At 40.7% G+C, this 25,110-nt stretch overlaps 2 protein-coding genes across 6 annotated transcripts in view; one reads left to right on the top strand and one right to left on the bottom strand.

Moving 5' to 3' along the window:
* Positions 1-22,030, bottom strand: part of ctc1 (CTS telomere maintenance complex component 1) — a 22,538-nt gene extending 508 nt beyond the window's left edge. Inside the window, exons 1-23 of one of the 3 annotated variants that reach the window (XM_084428466.1) lie at positions 21,556-22,030; positions 20,564-20,718; positions 18,828-19,065; positions 18,292-18,497; positions 17,723-17,855; positions 16,629-16,892; positions 15,390-15,518; positions 14,646-14,911; positions 12,820-12,970; positions 11,246-11,615; positions 10,762-10,876; positions 9,601-10,366; positions 6,993-7,082; positions 5,809-5,937; positions 5,649-5,704; positions 5,455-5,561; positions 4,981-5,146; positions 4,151-4,225; positions 3,619-3,781; positions 2,985-3,049; positions 1,765-1,921; positions 1,238-1,352; positions 1-132 (exon numbers count right to left, since the gene is read on the bottom strand). The exon at positions 1-132 is cut by the window's left edge and continues 508 nt beyond it. In XM_084428466.1, coding sequence (XP_084284592.1) covers positions 32-132; positions 1,238-1,352; positions 1,765-1,921; positions 2,985-3,049; positions 3,619-3,781; positions 4,151-4,225; positions 4,981-5,146; positions 5,455-5,561; positions 5,649-5,704; positions 5,809-5,937; positions 6,993-7,082; positions 9,601-10,366; positions 10,762-10,876; positions 11,246-11,615; positions 12,820-12,970; positions 14,646-14,911; positions 15,390-15,518; positions 16,629-16,892; positions 17,723-17,855; positions 18,292-18,497; positions 18,828-19,065; positions 20,564-20,718; positions 21,556-21,597 — 4,059 coding nt within the window. In that variant the 5' untranslated portion in view covers positions 21,598-22,030 and the 3' untranslated portion in view covers positions 1-31. The other 2 variants (XM_084428468.1, XM_084428467.1) reach the window with 2 other exon arrangements.
* A 150-nt stretch (positions 22,031-22,180) lies between these two features.
* Positions 22,181-24,895, top strand: hmgb2b (high mobility group box 2b). Of its 3 annotated transcripts, none has more exons than XM_084428570.1 (5): positions 22,181-22,309; positions 23,501-23,683; positions 23,761-23,912; positions 23,994-24,168; positions 24,552-24,895. In XM_084428570.1, exons 2-5 carry the CDS (start codon positions 23,534-23,536, stop codon positions 24,717-24,719), a joined length of 645 nt encoding a protein of 214 aa, XP_084284696.1. In that variant the 5' UTR covers positions 22,181-22,309; positions 23,501-23,533; the 3' UTR covers positions 24,720-24,895. The 3 variants fall into 3 exon arrangements, with proteins under 3 accessions (XP_084284696.1, XP_084284697.1, XP_084284695.1); XM_084428571.1 differs by having other exon boundaries at positions 22,184-22,309; positions 23,524-23,683; XM_084428569.1 differs by having other exon boundaries at positions 22,190-22,309; positions 23,504-23,683.
* The last annotated feature ends 215 nt before the right edge of the window (positions 24,896-25,110 follow it).

The following is a 25,110-nucleotide window of genomic DNA, read 5'->3' as shown; positions in this document are numbered from 1 at the left end:
CATGTGTGTGTGTGTGTGTGTGTGTGTGTGTTTAGCGTGTGTGTATGTGTTGGCATTGTAACTGCAGTGCAGGTGCGAATTTGCAGATGAATTCTGTTTGTCCTCGATGAACTTTCCTCAGCTGAGGTTTCCCTGAAACACACACACACACACACACTTCATTTAGCATTTTTGTGAGTGTTATTCTCCAGAATGGTTGTGTATGTAGTTACGGGCTGCATGATTAATCACAATAAAACTGAATTTTGTATGTGGCTCAGTGCGATTATCAAATGACAAAGGCAGTGATTGAATGAAATAAAAGTATGCGCTGCATGTTTCATAGTGAAGAACTGTGTGTTTATTTACACACTCCTGATCCAGTGATTCAGCCTCTGGCTTACAGTAAATGAGTTCGACTTCAACCCTTCAATGCATGAATGTTACAGCAATCATTATTACATATTTGGGTCTTTATATTCACATATTAATATTGGGTCTTTAGGTAATAATCATCATCTGTGTGTAAGACACTGCCACCTTGAGGAACAACGGTGAAGTGCACTATAATTATTGTTGTGCAGAAAAACAAATACTTACACTATTACTTCCCACCGGCCGCTAGAGACCCTATACACTATTTAAAATTAAAAAAAATGTAACCATTTTATAATTTAGTTTTTTCTTGTTATGGTTCATAAGGAATAGACCTTTAAAAAAATGAATGAGGGATTAGAATTATAAAAGCTGATGGTTCTCAGACTCTCTTCGGTTATCCTCTTGTCTTCTGTTATTTTGGGTTGCTGCTTTATTTATTACTCGTTTGCTTCATGTATGTATTTGTGAGCGTGTATTCTGTGTTTGTGTTCATTTCATGGCTTATTCTTTATTTACGTTGATGTTTTTTCTTATTTAGTTTTGAGTTGTAAACTTTATTTTTGTTAATAAATACTTTTTGATTCGCTTTTGTTCTCGTTGCCTCCCTCGTTTGTCGCAGCTCAGAGCCGGCCGTGATAGGAGGATAGTGAATGATGTCACAATATTCATAATTTAAATAATTCATGCGCAGAATAAAGGGGCGGGGCCTGGTTGAGTTAGTTAGTAGTGTGTTAAACTGGCGGTTCTAGTGAGTGGCGGGACATTTCCCAAACACACTGGAAGCAAGTTCTGTTGGGTGCAGTTCGCAACCTCACCACTAGATGACACTAATAATTACACACTGCACCTTTAAGCACTGGTTTAGCGTGAGTGTGTTTACCTGTTCTCTGAGCTCTTATTCGGCAGGTGAGGTGAATCTGTCGACACACAGCGGCGCTGGAGCACAAACAGTTCAAATACTGGACTAAAGACTCGTCAGGGTCCTCGTCACAGGTCTACACACACACGCACACACAGACACACACACACAGTGAGAGATCACAGGATCACAAATACTGGACTAAAGACTCGTCAGGGTCCTCGTCACAGGTCTACACACACACGCACACACACACACACACACACACACACACACACACACACAGTGAGAGATCACAGGATCACAAATACTGGACTAAAGACTCGTCAGGGTCCTCGTCACAGGTCTACACACACACGCACACACACACACACACACACAGACACACACACACAGTGAGAGATCACAGGATCACAAATTCTGGACTAAAGACTCGTCAGGGTCCTCGTCACAGGTCTACACACACACGCACACACACACGCAGTGAGAGATCACAGGATCACATGAAGGCGCTCATGTAAGTGTGTGTGTAGAGTTGAAACACTCACCATGTTGTATCCGCGTGTGTACACCTTGACATGACCTTTGACCCTGACGTGCCTCTGAAGCCCCTCCCACTGACCTGCATTCAACATCAGCAGATCGCAGACCGTTTCAGACGAGAACCAGACGTGAGCCTCACCAGAACCGTCCTCCACCGCCACCCTACACACACACACACACACACACACACACACACACACACACACAATTCACTTCACAACATGTTTCCATCATCATACTATCAGGGACTGATACTTGAAAAACTTAAAGGGATAGTTCACCCTAAAATGAAAGTTAGCCCATGATTTACTCTCCCTCAACTCATCCTCGGTGTGTATGACACTCTTCTGTCAGACGAACACAATCAGAGTTATATTATAAAATATCCTGCTCCTCCAAGCTTTAGAATGGCAGTGAATGGCACGTCTTATTATCAACTAAAATAACTAACTTCCTGCAGACGGCTGTACACACTGATTTACGCCAGAAGAGGAACACTTGACCCGACGCACAACGAAATGACGGCCGTCTGCAGGAAGTTAATATGTTAGTTGATAATGTTTTAAATATGGATATTTTTCTTACACAAATGCATCGCTTCACTTCAGAAGACCTTTATTAACCCCGTGTGGAGCAGTTTAATCATGGACAGATGCACTTTTATGGACATTCTAAAGCTTGGAGGAGCAGGACATTTTATAATATAACTCTGATTGTGTTCGTCTGACAGAAGAGTGTCATATACACCGAGGATGAGTTGAGGGAGAGTAAATCATGGGCTAACTTTCATTTTAAAGTGAACTATCCCTATCACTAACAGTGAACTATCCCTTTAAAAACATGTAAAAAAAAAAAAAATTCGGGGCGCAATGAAAAAATATTGTGTACATTAACAAGAAAGATCATTTTTATTTATACATTTTTTATTGATTAATTTATTCACACACACACACACACACACACACACACACACACACACACACACACACACACACACACACAAACTCACACTCACTCACCCTCCCTCCCTTCCTCCCTCCCTCCCTCACACACACACACTCACACTCACACACACACACACACACACACACACACACTCACTCACTCACTCACCCTCCCTCCCTTCCTCCCTCCCTCACACACACACACACACACACACTCACTCACCCTCCCTCACACACACACACACACACTCACTCACCCTCCCTCACACACACACACTCACTTCGCCTCAGCCTGAAACACTGAGCTGGTCGAGTCACATGGTGGGTGAGTTCGGCCACAGGACGTCTGTGGGGACAAGAACATCACGGGGTCACAAACACGACAGAAGCTGAGCGTTTAATTCAAAATCTCATTCATGTTACTCATCTGGGACTGGCTGTTAATCGAAGGTTTATGCTTTTGTTGAGCCATCTGTCAGCATTATTCTCAAATAATCGTGTTTAACCGCATAAATTATGGTGAAAAACTACATCACATAACTCAGATTCTCCACCAATCAGAGGATAAAAGCATGTGAAACGCACCAGAAGACTCCGCCCACTCCTATATATCTCAAGTATACTCAAATATTGGTGTGTATCTACATATTTACAGTATATGCATATTTTACAATTTCCTTGAATATATAATCATAGTTCTTCCCCTCATTAATTAAAGTCGTTAGGTTTACTGTCCTGTCGGTCAGTCTGATGTTCAAATACTTTTTTTGCTTCGAATCAAATCCTCAGAGCTGGTTTGGATCATGCCGTTTAACTCTTCAAAGACTAAAATCCCTACATAGTAAAATACTTCTGAAACAACAGGACCGGAAGGAATTCTGGGTAATCAGCCTAACAGAGCGATGACATCAGTACCTGTGTGAAGATGCTCCCGCAGAGAGAACACGTCCACTGCAGCCGCAGAGACAGCACACGCACCACGTGACCTTTGACCTGACCCTCCACCCCCCGCCGCGTCCTGGCCGACGCCCACTCGCCCAAGAGCATCATGGGAGGAGGAGCCTGAGACACACCTGACCTGCAGAGAGAAGGACGGAAGCCATCTCTGAAATCAAGCGTGAAAATATCACGTATTTATCGATAGGATTCATATCATGAAATCACCTTTTCACATTATTCATTCTAATTCTACTTCCTTAAAGTCATGACACTGAACTTTTATTCCCTGTTATAACGTACACTATAGTGCCAAAGGTTTTGGGACGTCTGCCTTTACATGCACATGAACTTTAATGACATCCCATTCTTAATCTGTAGAGAAAGAATAAATCGTTCATAATAACTAATAATATGTGCATTAGTGCAAAATAATGCAATATAACACAGAAAATAAAGAAATCATTCATAATAAAAACACAACAAGTGAAGCGCAAGTAAACACACTCACCCTGAACAGACTGAACTCAGATCAGTGACGCTCACACGGCTGATGGGGAGAGAGCGGCAGTACACGTTACACGCCCTGAAACACACACACACACACACACACACACACACACACACACACTCAAGTCAAGGTCGATTATTTGAGTTTTTCCACAAACACACTGTTTCAAAGCAGCTTTACAGAGTTACTGGGAAACGATGATACCATTCAAACATTTGTGGTAAGATTAAAAAAAAGATTCATCAAGGATACATTAAATTGATCAAAAGTGACAGTAAAGACATTTATAATGTTACATTATATATTCATTTATTAAATGCAAATAAATGCTGTTCTTAAATTCTGAAAAGAGTTTCACCATTTCCATAAAATATGAAACAGCACAACAGTTTTCAACATGGAAAATAATCAGAAATGTTTCTTGAGCAGCAATTTTTTATCAAATGTATTTCTACATAATCGGAGATCTCACTTATCAAACAATATCTTTATTATCTTTCAAAAAAAAAAAAAGTAACTAGATAAACAAAAATAAACTAATAAAACAAAAAGGTACAAATAAAGAGCAGCACAAGCAATGACTGTGGAAACTTTAACCACTGAAAGGATATTATGACAAAGATCATACTAAGACAATTTCAAAAAGTCAAATTCAAGCACTTTAACCTCCTTATACGAATGTTAATAACCTCTGAGCTGTGCTGTAGAGTGCAGGGGTGTCCACATTCCTACTGAACTGTTCAACCAATCAGTGAAAGTTTCAGACAATCAACTTTTTTAACAATAAACCCCTGTTAGATCAAGTGTGTGTGAAAGCCTCAGCGTCTGACCTGGACACTTTGCGCTGAACGTGGTGCATCTGCAGCGACGCTCCGGGGATCAGGCCGTGTGTGTACGGGCCGCACGACAGATCCAGATACACGTGGATCACATGACCTGGACACGCGGAGTCCTGGACGCTCAGACGCACCCTCAGGTCCTCGACGACGCTTGGATCTGGAGGATTACAGTGAAGCTCAAGCTGACTCACACACACAGATATTGTTTCAAATGTTAATGCACTTTAAAAAGTGAATGTCATTTCATTTCAATAAAAGATATGCTTGATTTGGTTTATATTTGCTTATTGCGCCCTCTTGTGGGCACAGGAGACAATACAGCACTGTTTCCTCTAACATTATTGCCTTTAGAATTCAAATATAATCCAAATTTTGCTCATATTTAAGAAAGAAATTTGAATTTAGCTTTTCAGCCATTTTAACAGCCCTTCTGCAGAGAGAGAAAAGGTGGAGGCGGAGCCAAACCTTTAGCGGCAGTCAGTGATTGGATCTTGGGTTTAGTTCCGCTGTCCTCCTGTAATGTGATTCGCTGAGCAACGACTCCATAAAAAGAGACGATCTCAGGGGCGGAGCTGTTAAAACACACAAAGCGTCTCTCAGTGACCGACTGAAGATGTGAACGTCTACAGATGTGCTTAGCTGTAGTGGATAATCGTCACCTGCTGTGAAGAACCTCAGATACGCTCATAAGCGCCGGAACATCTGACTGATCACACTGGAATACAAAAACAAACGTGTTTTATGTCAGCTAGTTGCTGAGGAAACATTTCTCAGTTTCGTTTAGTTTAACGTGATGTGCTAAACTGAAAGCATCTGTACCTGCTCGTCTGTTAGCGTGTCTGTTAGCGTGTGCAAGCGCCACTGCGGCTGCAGCAGGAGGGCGGGGCTACTGAGCTGTGAGACTCCGCCTCTCGCAGAAACCCCTGTGGCCTTTAACACACTCACATCCTGAGAGACAGGCAGAGAGATGACATCATTACTCGCAGTCATGTCATTCACACCTGTGTGACTTACTTCTGCATCTTGCAATGTATCTTTTTTTACGTTTCACGGAAGGACAGCCATACAGGTTTGGATCGACATGATAAAATGTGTAAATTATGACAGAATGATAATTTTTTGGTGTACTGTCCCTTTAACACATTGCTAACATTTTACTAGCATGATTTAAGACATTGCTAGCATGATTTAGCACATTGTTAACATGTTTTAACATTGCTAGCATGATTTAGCACGTTGCTAGTATGTTTCTAACATAATTTAATAAATTGTTAACATTATTCAGCACATTGTTAACATGTTTTAACATTATTTAACACATTAGCATGATTTAACACGTTGCTAGTAGGTTTTTAACATGAATTAACACATTGCTAACATGATTTGGTGTGTGCTAACATGATTTAGTATGTTGCCAACAAGATTTAACATGTTTCTAGCATGTTTCTTGCATAAATTTGCATATTGCTAACATCTTTAGCATGATGCCAACATGACTTAACACACTGCTAACATTTTACTAGCATGTTGCTAACATGACTTAACACATTATTAACATGTTTTAACATGTTGCTTGCATGATTTAACACATTGCTTACATGATTTTGCATTATTTAACACACTGCTGGCATATTCTTAACATGAATTAGCACCAAGCTTGATTTAGTATGTTGTTAACATGATTTAGTACATTGCTACTGCTTCTAGCATTATTTAGCATATTTTGCTAACATGTTTTAACGTTGCTAGCATGATTTAGTACATTGTTAGCATGATTTAGCACATTGTTAGCATGATTTAGTACATTGTTAGCATGATTTAGCACATTGTTAGCATGATTTAGTACATTATTAGCATGATTTAGCACATTGTTAGCATGATTTAGTACATTATTAGCATGATTTAATACATTGTTAGTGCTTCTAGCATGATTTAGCAGAAGAAGAACAGTCTAACAGTCTAATATCAGACACAGTAAAATGCCGGAGAAGAGCAAGTCGTACCGCAGTGTTGAGTGCGATTAATCTGTACACACACCCAGGATGAAGAACGGGGAACCAGCGAACACACAAGCCCATGAAGTGCAGCTCAATCTGCAAACACACACACACACACACACACACGCATCAGCAGATACACTAAAGGCCCGTTCACTATAACTATAAAGATAACGCTAAAGATATAGTTCTAAAAATTGTCCTCCATATAATAGCAGAGCTATAACGTTAAAGGTATGAGGAACGATATCGTTGGGATCACTTTCAGAGCGATTTTTTTCAAGCTGTCGAACAATAAAACACTGACAGCCAATCAGAATCCACTCGAATTTAAAGGGCATTTAAAATGGCAGAAGACATTGTACAGAAGATAATCGCAGAGGTCCAGAATATATAATCTAGTTATCATTATAGTTATCGTTATAGTTATCGTTCTTGGTGTGAACGCTAATATAGTTATAGTTATCGTTCTTGGTGTGAACGCTAATATAGTTAATCGTTATAGTTATCGTTCTTGGTGTGAACGCTAATATAGTTATAGTTATCGTTCTTGGTGTGAACGCTAATATAGTTATCTTTGTAGTTATCGTTCTTGGTGTGAACGCTAATATAGTTATAGTTATCGTTCTTGGTGTGAACGCTAATATAGTTATCGTTATAGTTATCGTTCTTGGTGTGAACGCTAATATAGTTATAGTTATCGTTCTTGGTGTGAACGCTAATATAGTTATAGTTATCGTTCTTGGTGTGAACGCTAATATAGTTATCGTTATAGTTATCGTTCTTGGTGTGAACGCTAATATAGTTATCGTTATAGTTATCGTTCTTGGTGTGAACGCTAATATAGTTATAGTTATCGTTCTTGGTGTGAACGCTAATATAGTTATCGTTCTTGGTGTGAACGCTAATATAGTTATAGTTATCATTCTTGGTGTGAACGCTAATATAGTTATAGTTATCGTTCTTGGTGTGAATCCTAATATAGTTATCGTTATAGTTATCGTTCTTGGTGTGAACGCTAATATAGTTATAGTTATCGTTCTTGGTGTGAACGCTAATATAGTTATCGTTCTTGGTGTGAACGCTAATATAGTTATAGTTATCGTTCTTGGTGTGAACGCTAATATAGTTATAGTTATCGTTCTTGGTGTGAATCCTAATATAGTTATCGTTATAGTTATCGTTCTTGGTGTGAACGCTAATATAGTTATAGTTATCGTTCTTGGTGTGAACGCTAATATAGTTATCTTTGTAGTTATCGTTCTTGGTGTGAACGCTAATATAGTTATAGTTATCGTTCTTGGTGTGAACGCTAATATATTTATAGTTATCGTTCTTGGTGTGAACGCTAATATAGTTATAGTTATCGTTCTTGGTGTGAACGCTAATATAGTTATAGTTATCGTTCTTGGTGTGAACGCTAATATAGTTCTCGTTATAGTTCTCGTTCTTGGTGTGAACGCTAATATAGTTATAGTTATCGTTCTTGGTGTGAACGCTAATATAGTTATAGTTATCGTTCTTGGTGTGAACGCTAATATAGTTATAGTTATCGTTCTTGGTGTGAACGCTAATATAGTTATCGTTATAGTTATCGTTCTTGGTGTGAACGCTAATATAGTTATAGTTATCGTTCTTGGTGTGAACGCTAATATAGTTATAGATATCGTTCTTGGTGTGAATCCTAATATAGTTATCGTTATAGTTATCGTTCTTGGTGTGAACGCTAATATAGTTATAGTTATCGTTCTTGGTGTGAACGCTAATATAGTTATAGTTATCGTTCTTGGTGTGAACGCTAATATAGTTATCTTTGTAGTTATCGTTCTTGTTGTGAACGCTAATATAGTTATCGTTATCGTTATTGGTGTGAACGCTAATATAGTTATCGTTATCGTTCTTGTTGTGAACGCTAATATAGTTATCGTTATCGTTCTTGTTGTGAACGCTAATATAGTTATCGTTATCGTTCTTGGAGTGAACGCTAATATAATTATAGTTATCGTTTTTGGTGTGAATGCTAATATAGTTATCGTTATCGTTCTTGGTGTGAACGCTAATATAGTTATAGTTATCGTTCTTGGTGTGAACGCTAATATAGTTATAGTTATCGTTCTTGGTGTGAACGCTAATATAGTTATAGTTATCGTTCTTGGTGTGAACGCTAATATAGTTATAGTTATCGTTCTTGGTGTGAACGCTAATATAGTTATCGTTATCGTTCTTGGTGTGAACGCTAATATAGTTATCGTTATCGTTATCGTTCTTGGTGTGAACGCTAATATAGTTATAGTTATCGTTCTTGGTGTGAACGCTAATATAGTTATAGTTATCGTTCTTGGTGTGAACGCTAATATAGTTATCGTTATCGTTCTTGGTGTGAACGCTAATATAGTTATCGTTATCGTTCTTGGTGTGAACGCTAATATAGTTATCGTTATCGTTCTTGGTGTGAACGCTAATATAGTTATAGTTATTGGTGTGAACGCTAATATAGTTATAGTTATCGTTATCGTTCTTGGTGTGAACGCTAATATAGTTATAGTTATAGTTATCGTTATTGGTGTGAACGGGCCTTAACACAACAGCTATGATGATAACTGCCGCTCCTGACCTTCCGAAGTCTTCCGTCTCGCTCCCGCTCCTGCATCCTGCAGTTCCTGGGGTCGTTCTCCCAGCGCTGAGCGTCTCCCAGACACACGGCTCGGCACACGAAGCCCAGCTGCAGTGTGTGTGTGTGTGTGAGACCCGCGCCGGAGCCGTTCTGGAGCCTCACGCCCTGCTTGCTCTCCAGCCGGAGGAGCAGACTCACACACGCCGCAGGGGTCAGAGGTCGTTCGGGTGCCGCACCAGGGGTCAGAGGTCGTTCGGACGCCACCGCAGGGGTCAGAGGTCGTTCGGACACCGCTGCAGAGGTTAGAGGTCGTTCGGGCACCGCAGCAGAGGTTAGAGGTCGTTCAGGCTCTGCCACAGGGGTCAGAGGTCGTTCAGACGCCGCAGCAGAGGTTAGAGGTAGTTCGGGCACCGCAGCAGAGGTTAGAGGTCGTTCGGGCACCGCAGCAGAGGTTAGAGGTCGTTCGGGCACCGCAGCAGAGGTTAGAGGTCGTTCGGGCTCTGCCGCAGGGGTCAGAGGTCGTTCAGACGCCGCAGCAGAGGTTAGAGGTCGTCCGGACGCCACTGCAGAGGTCAGAGGTCGTTCGGACGCCACCGCAGGGGTTAGAGGTCGTTCGGACACCGCCACAGGGGTCAGAGGGCGCCTGGGTCTCTGAGTGGTTTCTGACGTTCCTCCGTCACGCTCTCGTCTCTCTGACAGTCGGCGGCTCATGGCAGCAGACGGACTGATGATGGTCAGATCATCCACACGGAGCTGCAGATAAACCCTGCACACACACACACACACAGATAATTTTTTATTGCCATTTTTAGTCATTTTTTGTATTATTTTAAAAGCTTTAAAATTTTAAGCTTTAATTTATTTTAAAATTACTTTGAATGTATGAAATGTGATACTGTACATAAATATCTGCATGTGTGTGTGTTTAAGTGTGTGTGTTTAAGTGTGTGTGTGTGTGTGTGTGTGTGTGTGTGAGAGAGAGAGAGTGTGTGAATGTATGTGTACCTGCAGTGTTTAAGTGTGTGTTTGTGAGTGTGTGTGTGTGTGTTTGTGTGTGTGTGTGTGTGTCTGAGTGTGTGTAACTGCAGTGTGTTTCTGAGTACCTGCAGTGTTTGTGTGTGTGTGTGTGTACCTGCAGTGTTTGTGTGTGTGTGTGTGTACCTGCAGTGTTTGTGTATGATGTAACTTGGCTGATCCAGGTGTTTCCAGGAAGGGAAATTTGTCTTCATGAATCTCTCCATGACTAAAGTACACCGCCGCACACACACTAGACAGCCTACACACACACACACACACACACGTCAAGAAATAAGCCATGAGAGTTTCACTCAACAACCCTGAACATCTGTAAAAGTATTGAGCACATTTACATCCAATTAAAAGCGCAGTGAGTGATTTCTGAGAAACCCTTGAAAGTGGATCGGACCGACAACAAACTAGCAATTATTACAACATAAAAGTATATTAAAAAGTTAATTGTTTTTAATCAATTGACAGAACTACCAAAAATATACAATTACAAGCTAATTCAAAATATGAATTAAACTGAAATAAAATCTAAACTAATACTGCTGTCACATAAACACAGTAATATGTCATTTCTAATAATAATAGTCATGTTGAGCGTGAATGTGTGTGTGATTACCCTGCCAGGCAGTGTCGATGGCTCCTGATTGGCCGGTTTGGACACACACACAGTCGAGCGCGTGCGTCTGGTCTCGGAGCTGCAGCGTGGCACGGGTCGAGTCCAGCTCCAGAACCCCCAGTAACAGCAGCGGCTCCAGGTGTGTGAGCGGCTCCGAGTGTGTGTGTGTGAGCGGCTCCGAGTGTGTGTGTGTGAGCGGGACCTGGAGAGCGGACCAGGACAGTGAAGCGTTCAGCTCCACTGACGTCATGTGACCCGCTGAGGGAGGGAGGAGAGACGACAGAGAGAGACACGCCCACACCTCGCGGCTCATCCAATCACACACCTCCCTCACTGACCACAGCGCCACCGACGGCCAGCTCACACAGTACTGACACACAGAGAGAGAGAGAGAGAGAGAGAGAGAGAGAGAGAGAGAGACATGCACACAGAGAGACACACACACACAGAGAATGAGACACACACACACACAGGAAATGAGACACACACACACACACACACACACAATATTTCCGTCAGCATTTAAAACAACAGGAAATATGTTTGCAGAATGAATGCCACATTTTCCATAATCAGTTTTTTTTTAATAAACACAACTGAACAAGAATAAGGTAATGATCAAATAATTAACATTAATTGTGCAAAATGCATGTTTACGCAACGATTTATATAAATGATTTTAATATACTGCTACGGTGATCATAGGGTGTGGTAACAGAGTATGTGTATGTATGTTACCATGGTAACAGCATGTGTGGTAATAGGGTATGTGTTACCATTGTGACAGAGTATGTGAGTATGTTACTATGGTAAAGGTATGTGTGGATGTTACTATGGTAACAGTGTATGTGTGAGTGGTGTTATCGTGGTAACGCATTATGTGTGGGTTATACCGTGTAACGGTATGTGTGAATATTACTGTGGTAACGGTAAGTGTGTATGTTACCATGGTACCGGCTTAAGTTGGTGTTACTGTGGTAATAGGGTATGTGTGAGTGTGTTACCTTGGTAACAGTGTATGTGTGTATGTATGTTACCATGGTAACAGTATGTGTGTGTGTTACTGTGGTAACAAGGTATGTGTGTGTGTTACCATGGTTCCGGCATGAGTGGGTGTTACCGTGGTAACAGAGTATGTGTGGGCGTATCACCGTGGCAACAGGGTATGTATGTGTTACCATAGTTCCGGCATGAGTGGGTGTTACCGTGGTAACAGAGTATGTGTGGGCGTATCACCGTGGTAACAGGGTATGTATGTGTTACCATAGTAACAGTATGTGTGGGTGTTACTGTGGCAATATGTATGTGAGTGTGTTACCATGTTAAAAAGGTGTGTGTGTGTATGTTACTGTGACAACAGGGTATGTGTGGGTATGTTACCGTGGTAACACAGTATGTGTGTATGTATGTTACCGTGGTAACGTCAACTGTGGGTGTTACTGAAGAAACGGTATGTGTGGGTGTTACTGTGGTAACAGGGTGAGTGTGTGTGTGTGTGTGTGTGTGTGTGTGTGTGTGTGTGTGTGTGTGTGTGTGTGTGTGTGTGTGTGTGTGTGTGTGTGTGTGTGTGTTACCGTGGTAACAGGGCACTGGTGCGGTTCCTGTATCATCTCTCTGTAAATGTTCCTCTTTTTCTGTGTCTTCTGTTCAGCCTCACACACAAAGTCCAACAGCCGTGCGGCGACCACACACACTTGCCCCGCTCTCACCCATCGCGGACACAACCTGACACACACACACACACACACACCATACGCCACAGTGTTTGAGGTACAGCAGCACGAAAATATAATTGTGATTTCTAAGACATAAATAAGAAATAGAAAAAGGAATTTTATTTTACAGTATAACCATAAACCGACAATACTAATATGTATAACTGTGTTCATTTCTTCATTTTTCAAATGCAAACCACCAAGCTTTTATTTCGACGGAGAAACCGCGGGGACCTTAAAGCTTCTCTTTTGTTGATACGAGCTTCTCATTGCAAATATAGCGACTGGAACTGGAAGTGTTTACTGTGAACAGAGAGGCTGAGAACACTGGATCACGAGCTGCTCGCGTGTAGACGCACACAGTGCTCTGCTTCACTCTGAAACACACAGCGCACACACTTCACACACTCTGAAACACACAGTGCACACACTTCACACACTCTGAAACACACAGCGCAAACACTGACTGATATTTGATCATCGCACTAAAGGGCCGTCCACACTAAGAACGATAACTATAAAGATAACTATAACGATAACTATATTTGCGTCCTCACCAACGAACGATAACATTCTGTTTATTCTAAGCTTGCGCGCTGTGATTTCGTCACTGAACATGTTTTTGCAGTTCTTGTTGCACTTACAGGCTTTAACCAGCAGATGTCCTCAGCATGCTGTGTTTCGAGTGAATCTAGCTAGTGTATTCGATATAATCTAACAGTGAATTCAGCTGACGGAGTCAATATAGTGGAATAAAACACCACCTAGTCTTTTTCAACGCAACTGCAGAGGAAGCCAGACATGTCGAAACAAGCGCTGATACCGGAGGTAATACTTATCACCATTTGTTCAGTGGGAATGAACGATTGTTTTCCACATCCATTTTCTTGTACAGGGGCTTGACTTTCTGCACCTCGGCGATTATCTTCTCCGCAATGTCGTCTGCCATTTTAAATGTGCGAGCTTCAATTAGAATGGATTCTGATTGGCTGTCAGTGTTTTATCGTTCAAAAGCTGGAAACAATCGTTCTGAAAGTGATCCCGATGATATTGTTCCTCATATCTTTATCGTTATCTTTATAGTTACCGTTCTTGGTGTGAACTGCCCTTAAGCCGCATCGCGTTTCACAGGGTTCCCACACCTCGGTTAACTTCAAATTCAAGGACTTTCCAGGTCCAATACCCTCAAGCTCAAGGACTTAATGTGGGACACATTTCAAGTGAGAGCAAGGTTACCTTGTAAGATACATTTTTACAGTTTTGTGCACGTGAACGTCATGGCAACGCACAACACAAAGTACCTCACGCGGGAAACACGTAACGTAACGCATAAATGCGCGTAACTAGCGTAAATCAAGCAAGCTAGTGCGCATAGGCCACGAAGTGTTGGCGAAACAACACATTAGCGGAGCGGAGGGAATAATATGGAATTTTTTTCTTGCACAAAATAAATTCAAGCACTTTCAAGGACCTGTCTCTCTGTGTGTGTGTTTATTTTCCAGGGCCTTGACTTTTTATTTTTCAGATTCACAAACTTTCATGGATTTCAAGGACCCGTGGGAACACAGATTTCAGTTTGCTAAATCGAGCCCTAATTTGATTCGTTCTTTAAAACTCTGTTAAACGGTGCGGTGTGTGTGTGTGTGTGTGTGTGTGTGTGTGTGTGTGTGTGTGGTGGTCGTCACCTCTCGCTCACGGCGTTATGGCAGTAGCAGAGCCACAGATACTGCGACACACCCAGATTCCTCTCCAGCAGGAGGCGCTGCAGCGGCCCATGTGACCCCGACGGCTCGACCTCTGACCTCAGGCGGCTGGAGCGTGACCCCGACGGCTCGACCTCTGACCTCAGGCGGCTGAAGGCGCTGATCTGCACGCTGGAGCGCAGGCACGCGCACAGCACGACTCGCGGAGCGAACGGGGAAGCGTGGTACGTGAAGTGGACGTTGTGAAGCTGCGGAAAAAAGGCAAAAATAAAATTTAAAAAATACAGTGCATGTTCACAATAACAGTTTAAATACATAAAAGAATGATTTAAACAGTTTTACATCTGATATACACATTCAGATTAAATATGCCACTCTCATTAATGGAGTTAAGCTCTTAAATTACAGGAAATCATTACAGAGAAGTTACAACATTTTCAATATTCTAGTAAATAGAAATATTTGTAGTGGATGCGATGCGTCCGAACACTTTTCCTGAGGCGTGCTGTGCGTTAATGTTTGCTTAGCGCATGCTAACGGCAGAACTCGTGATCTGAGGAAATATTTACACACAAATAATGATCAATAATGCACAAACTGCTTCCATTACAAATATAAAGCAATTAAAAACACTATTGGGCAAGTCTTGCGCAGGTTCTGGCGTTCGCACGCTTTTATAACTCTGAATATTTTTTTAGCGTACGCCATTTTTGACATCACACTCACCTGAATCTCCGCCCCCGGCCTCAAGCCGCCGCCCCATTTCTGAGCCGGCTGATAGGCCAGGCAAAGCCCCACCTGTCTGTCAATCTCATAAAGCCCCGCCTCTGCGTTCAAAATCTTCGTGACTGTACCCTGTCAATCAAACACACTGTTACAGGACAGGTCAAAGGTCACACCGTTTGATTCTCTTTACGAATATGAAATATAAGTATCCTGCTTTACCAAATGTCAAGTATTTTAATTATTTTATCTGTTTTATTCTTTAAAATCATGTTATTTCCAATTAAAATACAAATAGGAAAGACAATGAGTTAAAAATGGTAAACAGTAGTTACGCACTTATATAAAATGTATATTTTATAGTAGAGATGCACAATTGTGCGATTTTTCTGATAAAAAATGTTTGCTCTGCTTGTTTGTAGGGCTGCACAATTTGACTAAAGTTTTGTGATTATATATCAATATGGCTATAAAATAATAATAATAATAATAATAATAATGAAATTACTGAATTAAAAAAATAATACAGCAAATACTAATTTAAGGTCAATTCTAATATTTTAATATAATAGTGTAATAGAGTATTAAAGAAAAATCACTATGAAACACAGAGCAAGAGCATATGCAGCCCTGTGAGATCATCACAGCAAATCATATTTTAAATTCAGTTTTATTCTGATTATTCGTGCAGAAATATTTTATAATATATTTGTGTTTATATCTATAATTATTTTTAACCCAAGTTTTAATTTATCATATGCAAATGCTTTAATTTCCTTTGTTTGTAAAAAAAAAAAACACATATTTGAATGTATAAAAACACATTAATTCCACTTTAATTCTCCATTGTTGCGGCTCCTCTCTTCCCAGTCTGTCAGTAACGCTCTGTTTACTTCCTGTCTCTATGCAGCCCCTCCTTCTGAAAAGCACACTGTGCTCTGATTGGTCGGCTGGAGCAGTGTGTTGTGATTGGTCGAGTGTGTTTGGGAAATGTCCCGCCCCTTTCCATAACCGCCAGTTTAACACACTACTAACTAACTCAACCAGGCCCCGCCCCTTTATTCTGCATATGAATTATTATAATGGGGAATATTGAGAAGTGTTCGTTCCCGGAAGAAACTCAAGATACAATGGAGGCGTTTCAGGAGTTCAGGAACACTGACACTGATATAGAGAAGAACTCAACATTACACACGAAACACAGATGAACAGTTCAGTTGTGTAGTTTTTGCTGAGCCTCACCTTGAAGCTGATGAGTGTGGAGCGTTTGACTCTGACTGAGGGGGCGGAGCTTGACGCTGTACCTGGCGGCAGGTGTGTGTGTGTGTGCGTGTCTGTGTGTGTCTCTGGTTGTTCTGAGCTCTCGTGCGGATGAAGACGTGACTGGCAGCTGTCGGACAACACACGCCGTCCCTCCAGACCCTGCAGTGAACACACACGCAGAGACGACATCCACACGCTCTGGCCCACACACACACACTGCCTCCAGTACTGATGCTTGGCTTCCTGCAGACGGAAGTTAAATGAAAGGTTCATCAGACTGTAACTCAACAGAAAGTGTGTTTTCTTGCCATTATTTTGTTCACATTCATGTTGGACAGCACAACTGGGCCCTCGCGTTCTGTAACACATCTTTCCCTCGCGGGTCAAAATGACCCAAAGCCCTAAAATTATCCTAAAATTATCCTAAAATTATCCTTTTTTATTTATTTTTTGTCCAGAAAGCTTATTTTATTTCATTTTTATAATATTTTAATACATTTTTTGGAAGATTTTTTTTATTTATTATTTACCTTTAAATTACTAGATTTAATCAATAAATAATAAATAAATAGTAATTTAAGCACATTCCTCACATTCTTTCAACTCAAATTCAAAATAACTCACAATTTCATGCATAACCCTTTTAATTCAGCTCTAAATATCTTACATTGTGTGTCTTTGCCGACCTCTTGTGGAAGAATAATAATATAACATGATATTTCATGACTCTAGATTCAGTGTGCGTTCAGATACACATGCAGACATAATACAATAATTTTTTGGTAAAGTTTGTGCATTTTTATGTTTTTCTATGTGAACTGAAGCATTCCTCACATTCCATTCATTCCTAAGGGGGTCAGATCGTCCCGAGACGGAAGGATTTGTTACTTCTTTTATATTTCAACCACAAAACTCCTCGAATCCATTCAATTTGTTTGTGTATTCGTGGTTCAAATTCGACGAAAGTCCTGGGGTCTTGGACCGCTCTGATGAACACTCTATTTGTTTTGGTGGAAATGACCCGAGGAAGGATGATGATGTATGTGTGTGCCTTAATCCTCTTAAACACTGACCGTGATGAAGACGGGCACTGAAGATCCTCCTTCACTGAGGATGAGGCAGAAGAAGCGTTTCCCAGCGATCAGCAGCAGCGGACAGACCACGCTCACCTGCCCGCGGACACACACATACACCTGATCCTCACACCTGACACACACACACACACAACTCGCCATTAATCCACAATCACCATTTCTTATCATTAAAATACAATCACCCACAATTCTGAAGAGACAACTAAACAAAATAACATTTCATTATATGAGGTTAATTTGAATGAATAATCTTTCAAAATAATCTCTTGAGTGAATGATTCAATGACTCACTCAATGACTTCACTTGTTTCATTACTGAATGAATCAGTATTTTTGAATGACTCTCTTGAGTGAATGATTCAATGACAAACACATGTTAACAGTCACTTGTCTAAATAAATGTACACCGCCTACTGATGTAATGACGTAAATTTTACGTTATTTGAAGCGCCAAGTTACTGTTAAAAGGTGATTTACTCTATTTTAATCGCTGCCATAGACATCATTGCTTATATCCAAATTCCGAACTATAAACGTTCATCCCACACCTCTGCCTCAGAAGTTCAGCCGCCCGCGTCACACTCATGACCTCACTCAGGGTTCCTCCGGGGTCAAAGGCCATGGCCTCCAGGGTCAAGCACACTGGAGAGTCGATCAGCTCTAGATAGCCCGCATCAGGTGCATTCTGGGGGATGTAGTTCCATGTGGGAAACAGCATCAGCCTCCCCAACCAGAGACAAGACGACGTCAGCATCTGGACGACAAACAACATCTTCAGTGTCACATGATCCTTCCAATTGGCTGTATCTCTACATCAGACGGGTTGCAGCGTTGATTTTGTATGAAAAGATTGCTTTATCAATCAAATTAAACACTAATTTCACATATATTGCCTTTCAATAATTCAAGCACTTTTCAAGTACCTTTCATAAATATGGCTGTTTTCAGGACTTCAATTTCAAAACGTCAAATTCAAGCACTTTAAGCACCTTGTACGAACCAAGTTCTAATATGCTGATTCGCTGCTCAAGGAACATTTCTGATTATTATCGATGTCGAAAACGTGTTCACGTGTAACACTCACCATACAGGACACACTCCCTCCAGCGTCTCTCACCCGCCACAACCCGTCACTCGACCCGCTGGCCCGCCCGTCACACAGAAAGCCAATCAGAAGCAGGTTGTCGCGTGGGAGTGGCTTGTGTTCAGGCAGCATTAGCTCCGCCCCCCTGGCGCTCTCCCTGTAGTGGGCGGAGCTCCAGCTGAGGCTGCTAAAGCAAGGGGTTCTCTGCTCACGCTTCAGCTCCGACACCGACACACACCTGAGAGGAAATCAAGAGATTTACCATGGACACACTGCAAAACACGCTTTTCTTACTCAGTGTTTTTGACTTGTTTCCGGTCCAAATATCTAAAAATGCTTAAATCAAGATGCATTTACTAGATGAGTAAAATGATATAAGATATTAAATCTTGTTTTCCGGAGAAATTAATCAAAATGAAGTGAGTTGATGCTTAAAAAAAGCAAAATGATCTGCCAGTTGGTCAGAAAAATTATCTTAATTCACACAGAAACAACATTATTTTTCTCCCCATTGGCAGATCATTTTACTTGTTTTAAGCAAAAACTCGCTTCATTTGAATTAATTCCCCCAGAAAACAAGACTTAATATCTTATAGCATTTTACTACTTTAGTAAATGCATCTTGATTTAAGAAACGTTTGATATTTGGACTGGAAACCAGACAAAAACACTGAGTAAGAAAAGCTTGCTTCGCGCCCGTGCGCATTTTAGTTTCGCTTTCAAATTAGCGGCAATTCAGCGGCGGATAGCTTAAATTGCTCTTTATAAGGCACTCTCGTGATGAATGAAATCTGACTCCTGTTGCTGATCTTTGCTGTGATTCTCGTTCGGCTCTCGATTTATCAAGCAGTCACGTTCAGTTTTTAACTGTAGTGTCTGTTCTCTAACTGAACTAAATGATTTTATATTTAAAAGCAAATCGACAGTGGTGGGCAAGTGATGAAACCAGTGTTGCTTCTGAACACCGTGTAACACCGTCAACACCGACTAGCGTAGCGAGGCTATATTGACTGTTTTTCTTCTGTTTCACCAGAGAAAATAGTTCCAAACAAAGATCTTTTGTGAGAATTGCGCATCTCACAGCAACACGAGTGAACGACTCGTTTTAATTAATGACTCAATGCCTCACTCATTAAGACGGTCAGCTGCTGCCACCTACTGGTGGTTTATTATGTTATGTTGTTATATTAATATAATTCTTTCCAACGTTTCTTATTTGTATATTCAAAAATATTTAAAACAATCTCATTACATTATAATTTTTCAATGTAAATGATTTAATTTGATCAGCCGTACCTAGGGTAACAGCCCTATATTGATCAAATGTAGGAATTTAAACTGAAAGATGAAGCATACATTTAATAAGATTAGGGGGGGGAATACATATTTGACTTACACCAGTCATACACATAAAATACATATGCAAAACATATTTTTCAGTTTTTGACTGGAATCATGTTTTTTTGTACTGTCCTTATTTATAAAAAATAACATAAAAATAAAAAGCCCTTTAAAGGTGCAGATATGACAATATGCAGATTTAAATATATCAAAGCTGATTGAACACTGATGAGAATATTGCTTCAGAATAAATTATATTTACAACACAGTTGTAAAAAGCAACCTTTTTACTCTGTTCTGTGTACGTGTGCAGTCAACACTTGTATGCTGCATTAGTCGAGCTGGACACACACACACACACACACACACACACACACACACACACACACACACACCTGTAGCTGACGGGCAGATCCGAGCCGACGGCTCTCTGGACCTTCGACACCACAGCCAGCGACAGACGGACCACAGACACACCGAGAGACGAGTCGAGGAGCGGGTAGAGCTGCTGTCTCACACACTCGAACACCTCAGACAGCCAGCGCTGATCCTGAAACACACACACACACACACACACACACATCATCATCACCTCGAACACCTCAGCCAGCGCTGATCCTGAAACACACACACTGTCTATCTGTCTGTCTATCTATCTATCTGTCTATCTATCTATCTATCTATCTATCTATCTATCTATCTATATATTAATCTATCTGTCTGTCTGTTTGTCTATCTATTGTCTGTCTATCTATCTATCTATCTATCTATCTGTATATCTATATATTAATCTGTCTGTCTGTCTGTCTGTCTATCTATTAATCTATCTGTCTGTCTATCTATTGTCTGTCTGTCTATCTATCTATATATTAATCTGTCTGTCTGTCTATCTCTCTATCTATCTATCGATCTCTCTATCTATATGTCTGTCTATCTGTAATTGTTATGGAATCACGTTTTAGCCACATAAGAAAAAAATAATGCTTTGGTAAACTGTAATTATTACATTACAAGTATAAATAATAAAATATTAAGCTAAAATGATGACTTAAAAAGTCGAAATTATGACATACTAAGTCATGACATACTAATGTCGAAATTATTACTGTCTGTGTGATAATTATGTATTTTTATGCCCATAATTTAGACCATACGTGTCAAAATGTGGCTTTTAATGACAGTTATGATGTTTTGTGTCAAATTTCAACTTTTATTGACGTCATAATTTCAACTTATTGCATAATTATGATTTACAAAAAACAGATAACCAATACAAAAGTATAAACAACTGACATAGAGCTCAGTGTGTGTGTGTGTGTGTGTGTGTGTGTGTGTGTGTGTGTGTGTGTGTGTGTGTGTGTGTATAAACAAAGTGAAACAGATGTACCGCTCTGCTGTGGTTTTTAAAGTGCTTTAGAAACTCCTCCATCCGTCTACACAAGCACGCACTTCCGCGGTGACTGTCGCATTAAAATAAACTAAAATATAAGAGCAAAAATACTAATATTTACGGCGATCGCCACTTAAGATGCGCGCGCTGAACCAGTCCGCTCTTCTTCAGCGCGTGCGTGTGAGGTCACGTGGATCGGGGTGCGCGCTGCTGCGCCTCCACGTTGAGCGGAGAAACATTACAGCAGAAACACTTTAAACAATCTGTAGGTGTTTGCGTTTTATTTTCTTGATCATAAACAAGCGTTTAAGGTAACGCTTTAGCCGCTGCAAGAAAACAAACCATAAAATCATTCCCGGCATTTATATACAAACGTTCCTGTGTTGGGTATGGACAAAAGCGAAGGGATTTCAAACGTGTGGTTTATATCATTTGTATTATATTATAATTGATCATTATTGTAATAATTTAGATTATAATTTATATTTTTAAATGGTCAATACGTTCGTTGTTGTGAGTTCAGTTTACAAACATTCGAACCGCTGAGGGTTTCAGTCCGCCAATCAGCTCTACGGATCCCTGGGGGGGCGTTCGATGATTGGACGACTCCATTCACAAGCTGGACCAATCAGGCGCCGAGTCCAGGGTGCCGTATGTTATGTGCGTCACGCAGACACGCAGCATAAGGAATCACGTGGGAGACACAGAACTGAGGAGAGGCTCGCGCTGTTCTACTGAGAAGAAAGAAAAGGTTTGTTCGGTTTGAAAACTACATTTTAAATCGATTTTAACATGTATTTTCGTGTTTAAACGTGTGCGGTACTATAATGCCGCACGTACGATATTAAAACTAGACGCGGACTGCGATTTAAAGAGGTTTTAGACGGTTTGCGTGAGTCCGCGCGCGCTTGTGTTGTGTACTGTAACCGGAGCGCGCGCGCAGTTACCGTGTTTTAACGGGGATTCGGGTCAGTAACGGCGCTCTCAGACCCGTTTCACGCGTGTATCGAGTTAATCTCGGGTTTATGGATGATATAATGTGTTTGGAGAGAGAAATCAGGGAGGGGGTGGGGGTGCATAGAAGGAAATAGGCGGGAAAGAAAATGGAGGAATCTTTGTTCAACAAAAGCCTCCGACCGACTAACAACAAAAGTGTTTTAAAACATTTAAATTCGCCATTTTCGAGCCAGAACTAATTTACGCATGCGTGCATTTCAAAGCAACTTTTTTTTATTTAAATGCATTTATTTCATTTTTGTGAATTGAATTTTCATGCAATGCGTTTTCAGCGAATAAAAATTAAATACTTAAATACGTTGAATAGTATTAAAAATAAGTTGCATTGAAATGCGTGCATAGATCAGTTCTGGTTGAAAATGCACGAATTTTACGCTCAAACTAATTTAAATGTTTATATTATAAATAGCATGTTGTTTTTTAAAAGTAAATAAAATAATTTGACTTGTGAAATGACGGATATCCGATATAGTGCTTATATTTCACAAGTTAAAATGTTTTATTTACTTTCAAAACCAACATGCTATGTGTAATATAAAACGTTTACAGAGTTAAATTCGTGCATTTTAAGCCAGAGCTAATCTATGCGTGCATGTATTTCAATAAAACTTATTTTTAAATCTATTTAATGTGTAACATGCTATTTATAATATAAAAACATTTAAAAATGTTACAGTTTAGATTTGGGTGTTTTAGCCAGAGCTGATATTGCATGCATTTCAATGCAACTTATTTTTAATGCTATTCAATGTATTTGAGCATTTAATGACTGATATCCAGTGTAATGCAATTGAAGTAGGCCTATTTGAAATCAAAACATGCTATATTAACAGATTGTATAAATGCCAAAATTATTCTAGTCAATATTAATCAATCTCTGCCAAATGCTCCTGATGTATTCATGTATTTAATGCTTGATTTTCAGTAGCGCTGTGTGTTTTCTGTCAGTGGATCAGCCATGGTGAAAGGAGACGTGAACAAACCCAAGGGAAAGACGTCTGCGTACGCGTACTTCGTGCAGACGTCCCGCGACGAGCACAAACGCAAGAGTCCCGACGTGCCCATCAACTTCTCCGAGTTCTCCAAGAGATGCTCCGAGAGATGGAGGGTGAGCAATCCGTGTCTGTGTCTCGCGCTCGTGTGTCGTTGAATCATCCGCTTAACCTTCTGTCTGTCGCCCCGCAGGCGCTGAGCGCGGCAGAGAAGAGCCGGTTTGAAGACCTCGCTAAAGTGGATAAGGTCCGCTACGACAAGGAGATGAAGACCTATGTGCCGCCCAAAGGCGTGGGGAAGACGGGGAGGAAGAAGAAAGACCCGAATGCCCCCAAGCGCCCGCCGTACGTCCCGCGCGCGCGCACACATCGCATGCTAACATGCTCTTCTCAGTGATTTCTAACAGGTTTTTCTGTTTTGCGCAGGTCTGCCTTCTTCGTCTTTTGCGCGGAGTATCGGCCGACGATAAAGAGTGAAAACCCCGGTCTGTCCATCGGAGAAACCGCGAAGAAACTGGGAGAGCGGTGGTCGAAACAGAGCGTCAAAGACCGCGCGCCGTTCGAGCAGAAGGCCGCCAAACTGCGCGAGAAATACGAGAAGGTGAAGAAACTATAGAATTATAATGTGCCGGTTACATTTTTATAATTTATATTTATTTATAAATTTTATATATATATGTGTGTGTGTGTGTGCTGTCAAATTGATTAATCGCATCGATTTGTTTATATAATGTATGCATGTGTATAAAACATTTAAATGTATCAAACTGGCTTAAATGCACACATTTAAATGTTTTATTAATATATAGCATGTTTTGTTTTTAATTACTACTAAACAATGTGAACAAAACATTGATCTTGTGCATAAATTGTGGTTTTAATTATTAAAAACGCAGAAATGATGCGGGGTGTTTGACGTGAGCCGTCATGTTTATGTAACGAGGTGGGCGTGGCTAGAGTGTCTGACCTCTCTCTGATTGGCAGGAGGTGGCGGCGTACCGCGCAGGGGGCGCAGCCTCTAAGAAGGCGCCGGGGCGACCGACTGGCTCCACTAAAAAGGTCCAGCCCGAGGCTGATGACGACGACGATGACGAAGAAGAGGAGGACGACGACGAGGATGAAGATGAGGACGATGATGATGACGACGAGTAATGCAGCGTCACTGATGGGGGTTTATTTTGTGTTTTTCCATCTTGTACATGTTTAACGACTCGAGCAATAACGCAAGTGATCTCTTTTTAGATTTCTTTTTATTTTTGTACACGTCTAGCGGTTGATCCTGTAATGTGTAGAAGGGCGTTTTTATAATAAATTTTTAAAGACTTTGATAGTTTGTGTTTTTTTTCCTCTGGTCTTGATGAGGTTTGGGTGGAAATGATTGAAATGGCATTTCAAAGGTGATTTGAGCTCGACTTATGAAATTGTTCTAGTGGACTAGCAAAGTTAAGGGAATGTTAACTAATAAAATATGATTGTTGTTAACAGTAAGTTCCCGTACTCTAAATTGAAAAATGCATTTAATGAAACATTTGATGTAATTTTA

The sequence above is a fragment of the Rutilus rutilus genome, assembly GCF_951802725.1.
Source record: "Rutilus rutilus genome assembly, chromosome: 13".
NCBI lineage: Eukaryota > Metazoa > Chordata > Actinopteri > Cypriniformes > Leuciscidae > Rutilus > Rutilus rutilus.
The sequence above is the reverse complement of the archived record's forward strand: the minus strand, read 5'-3'. Positions and strand labels throughout refer to the sequence as shown.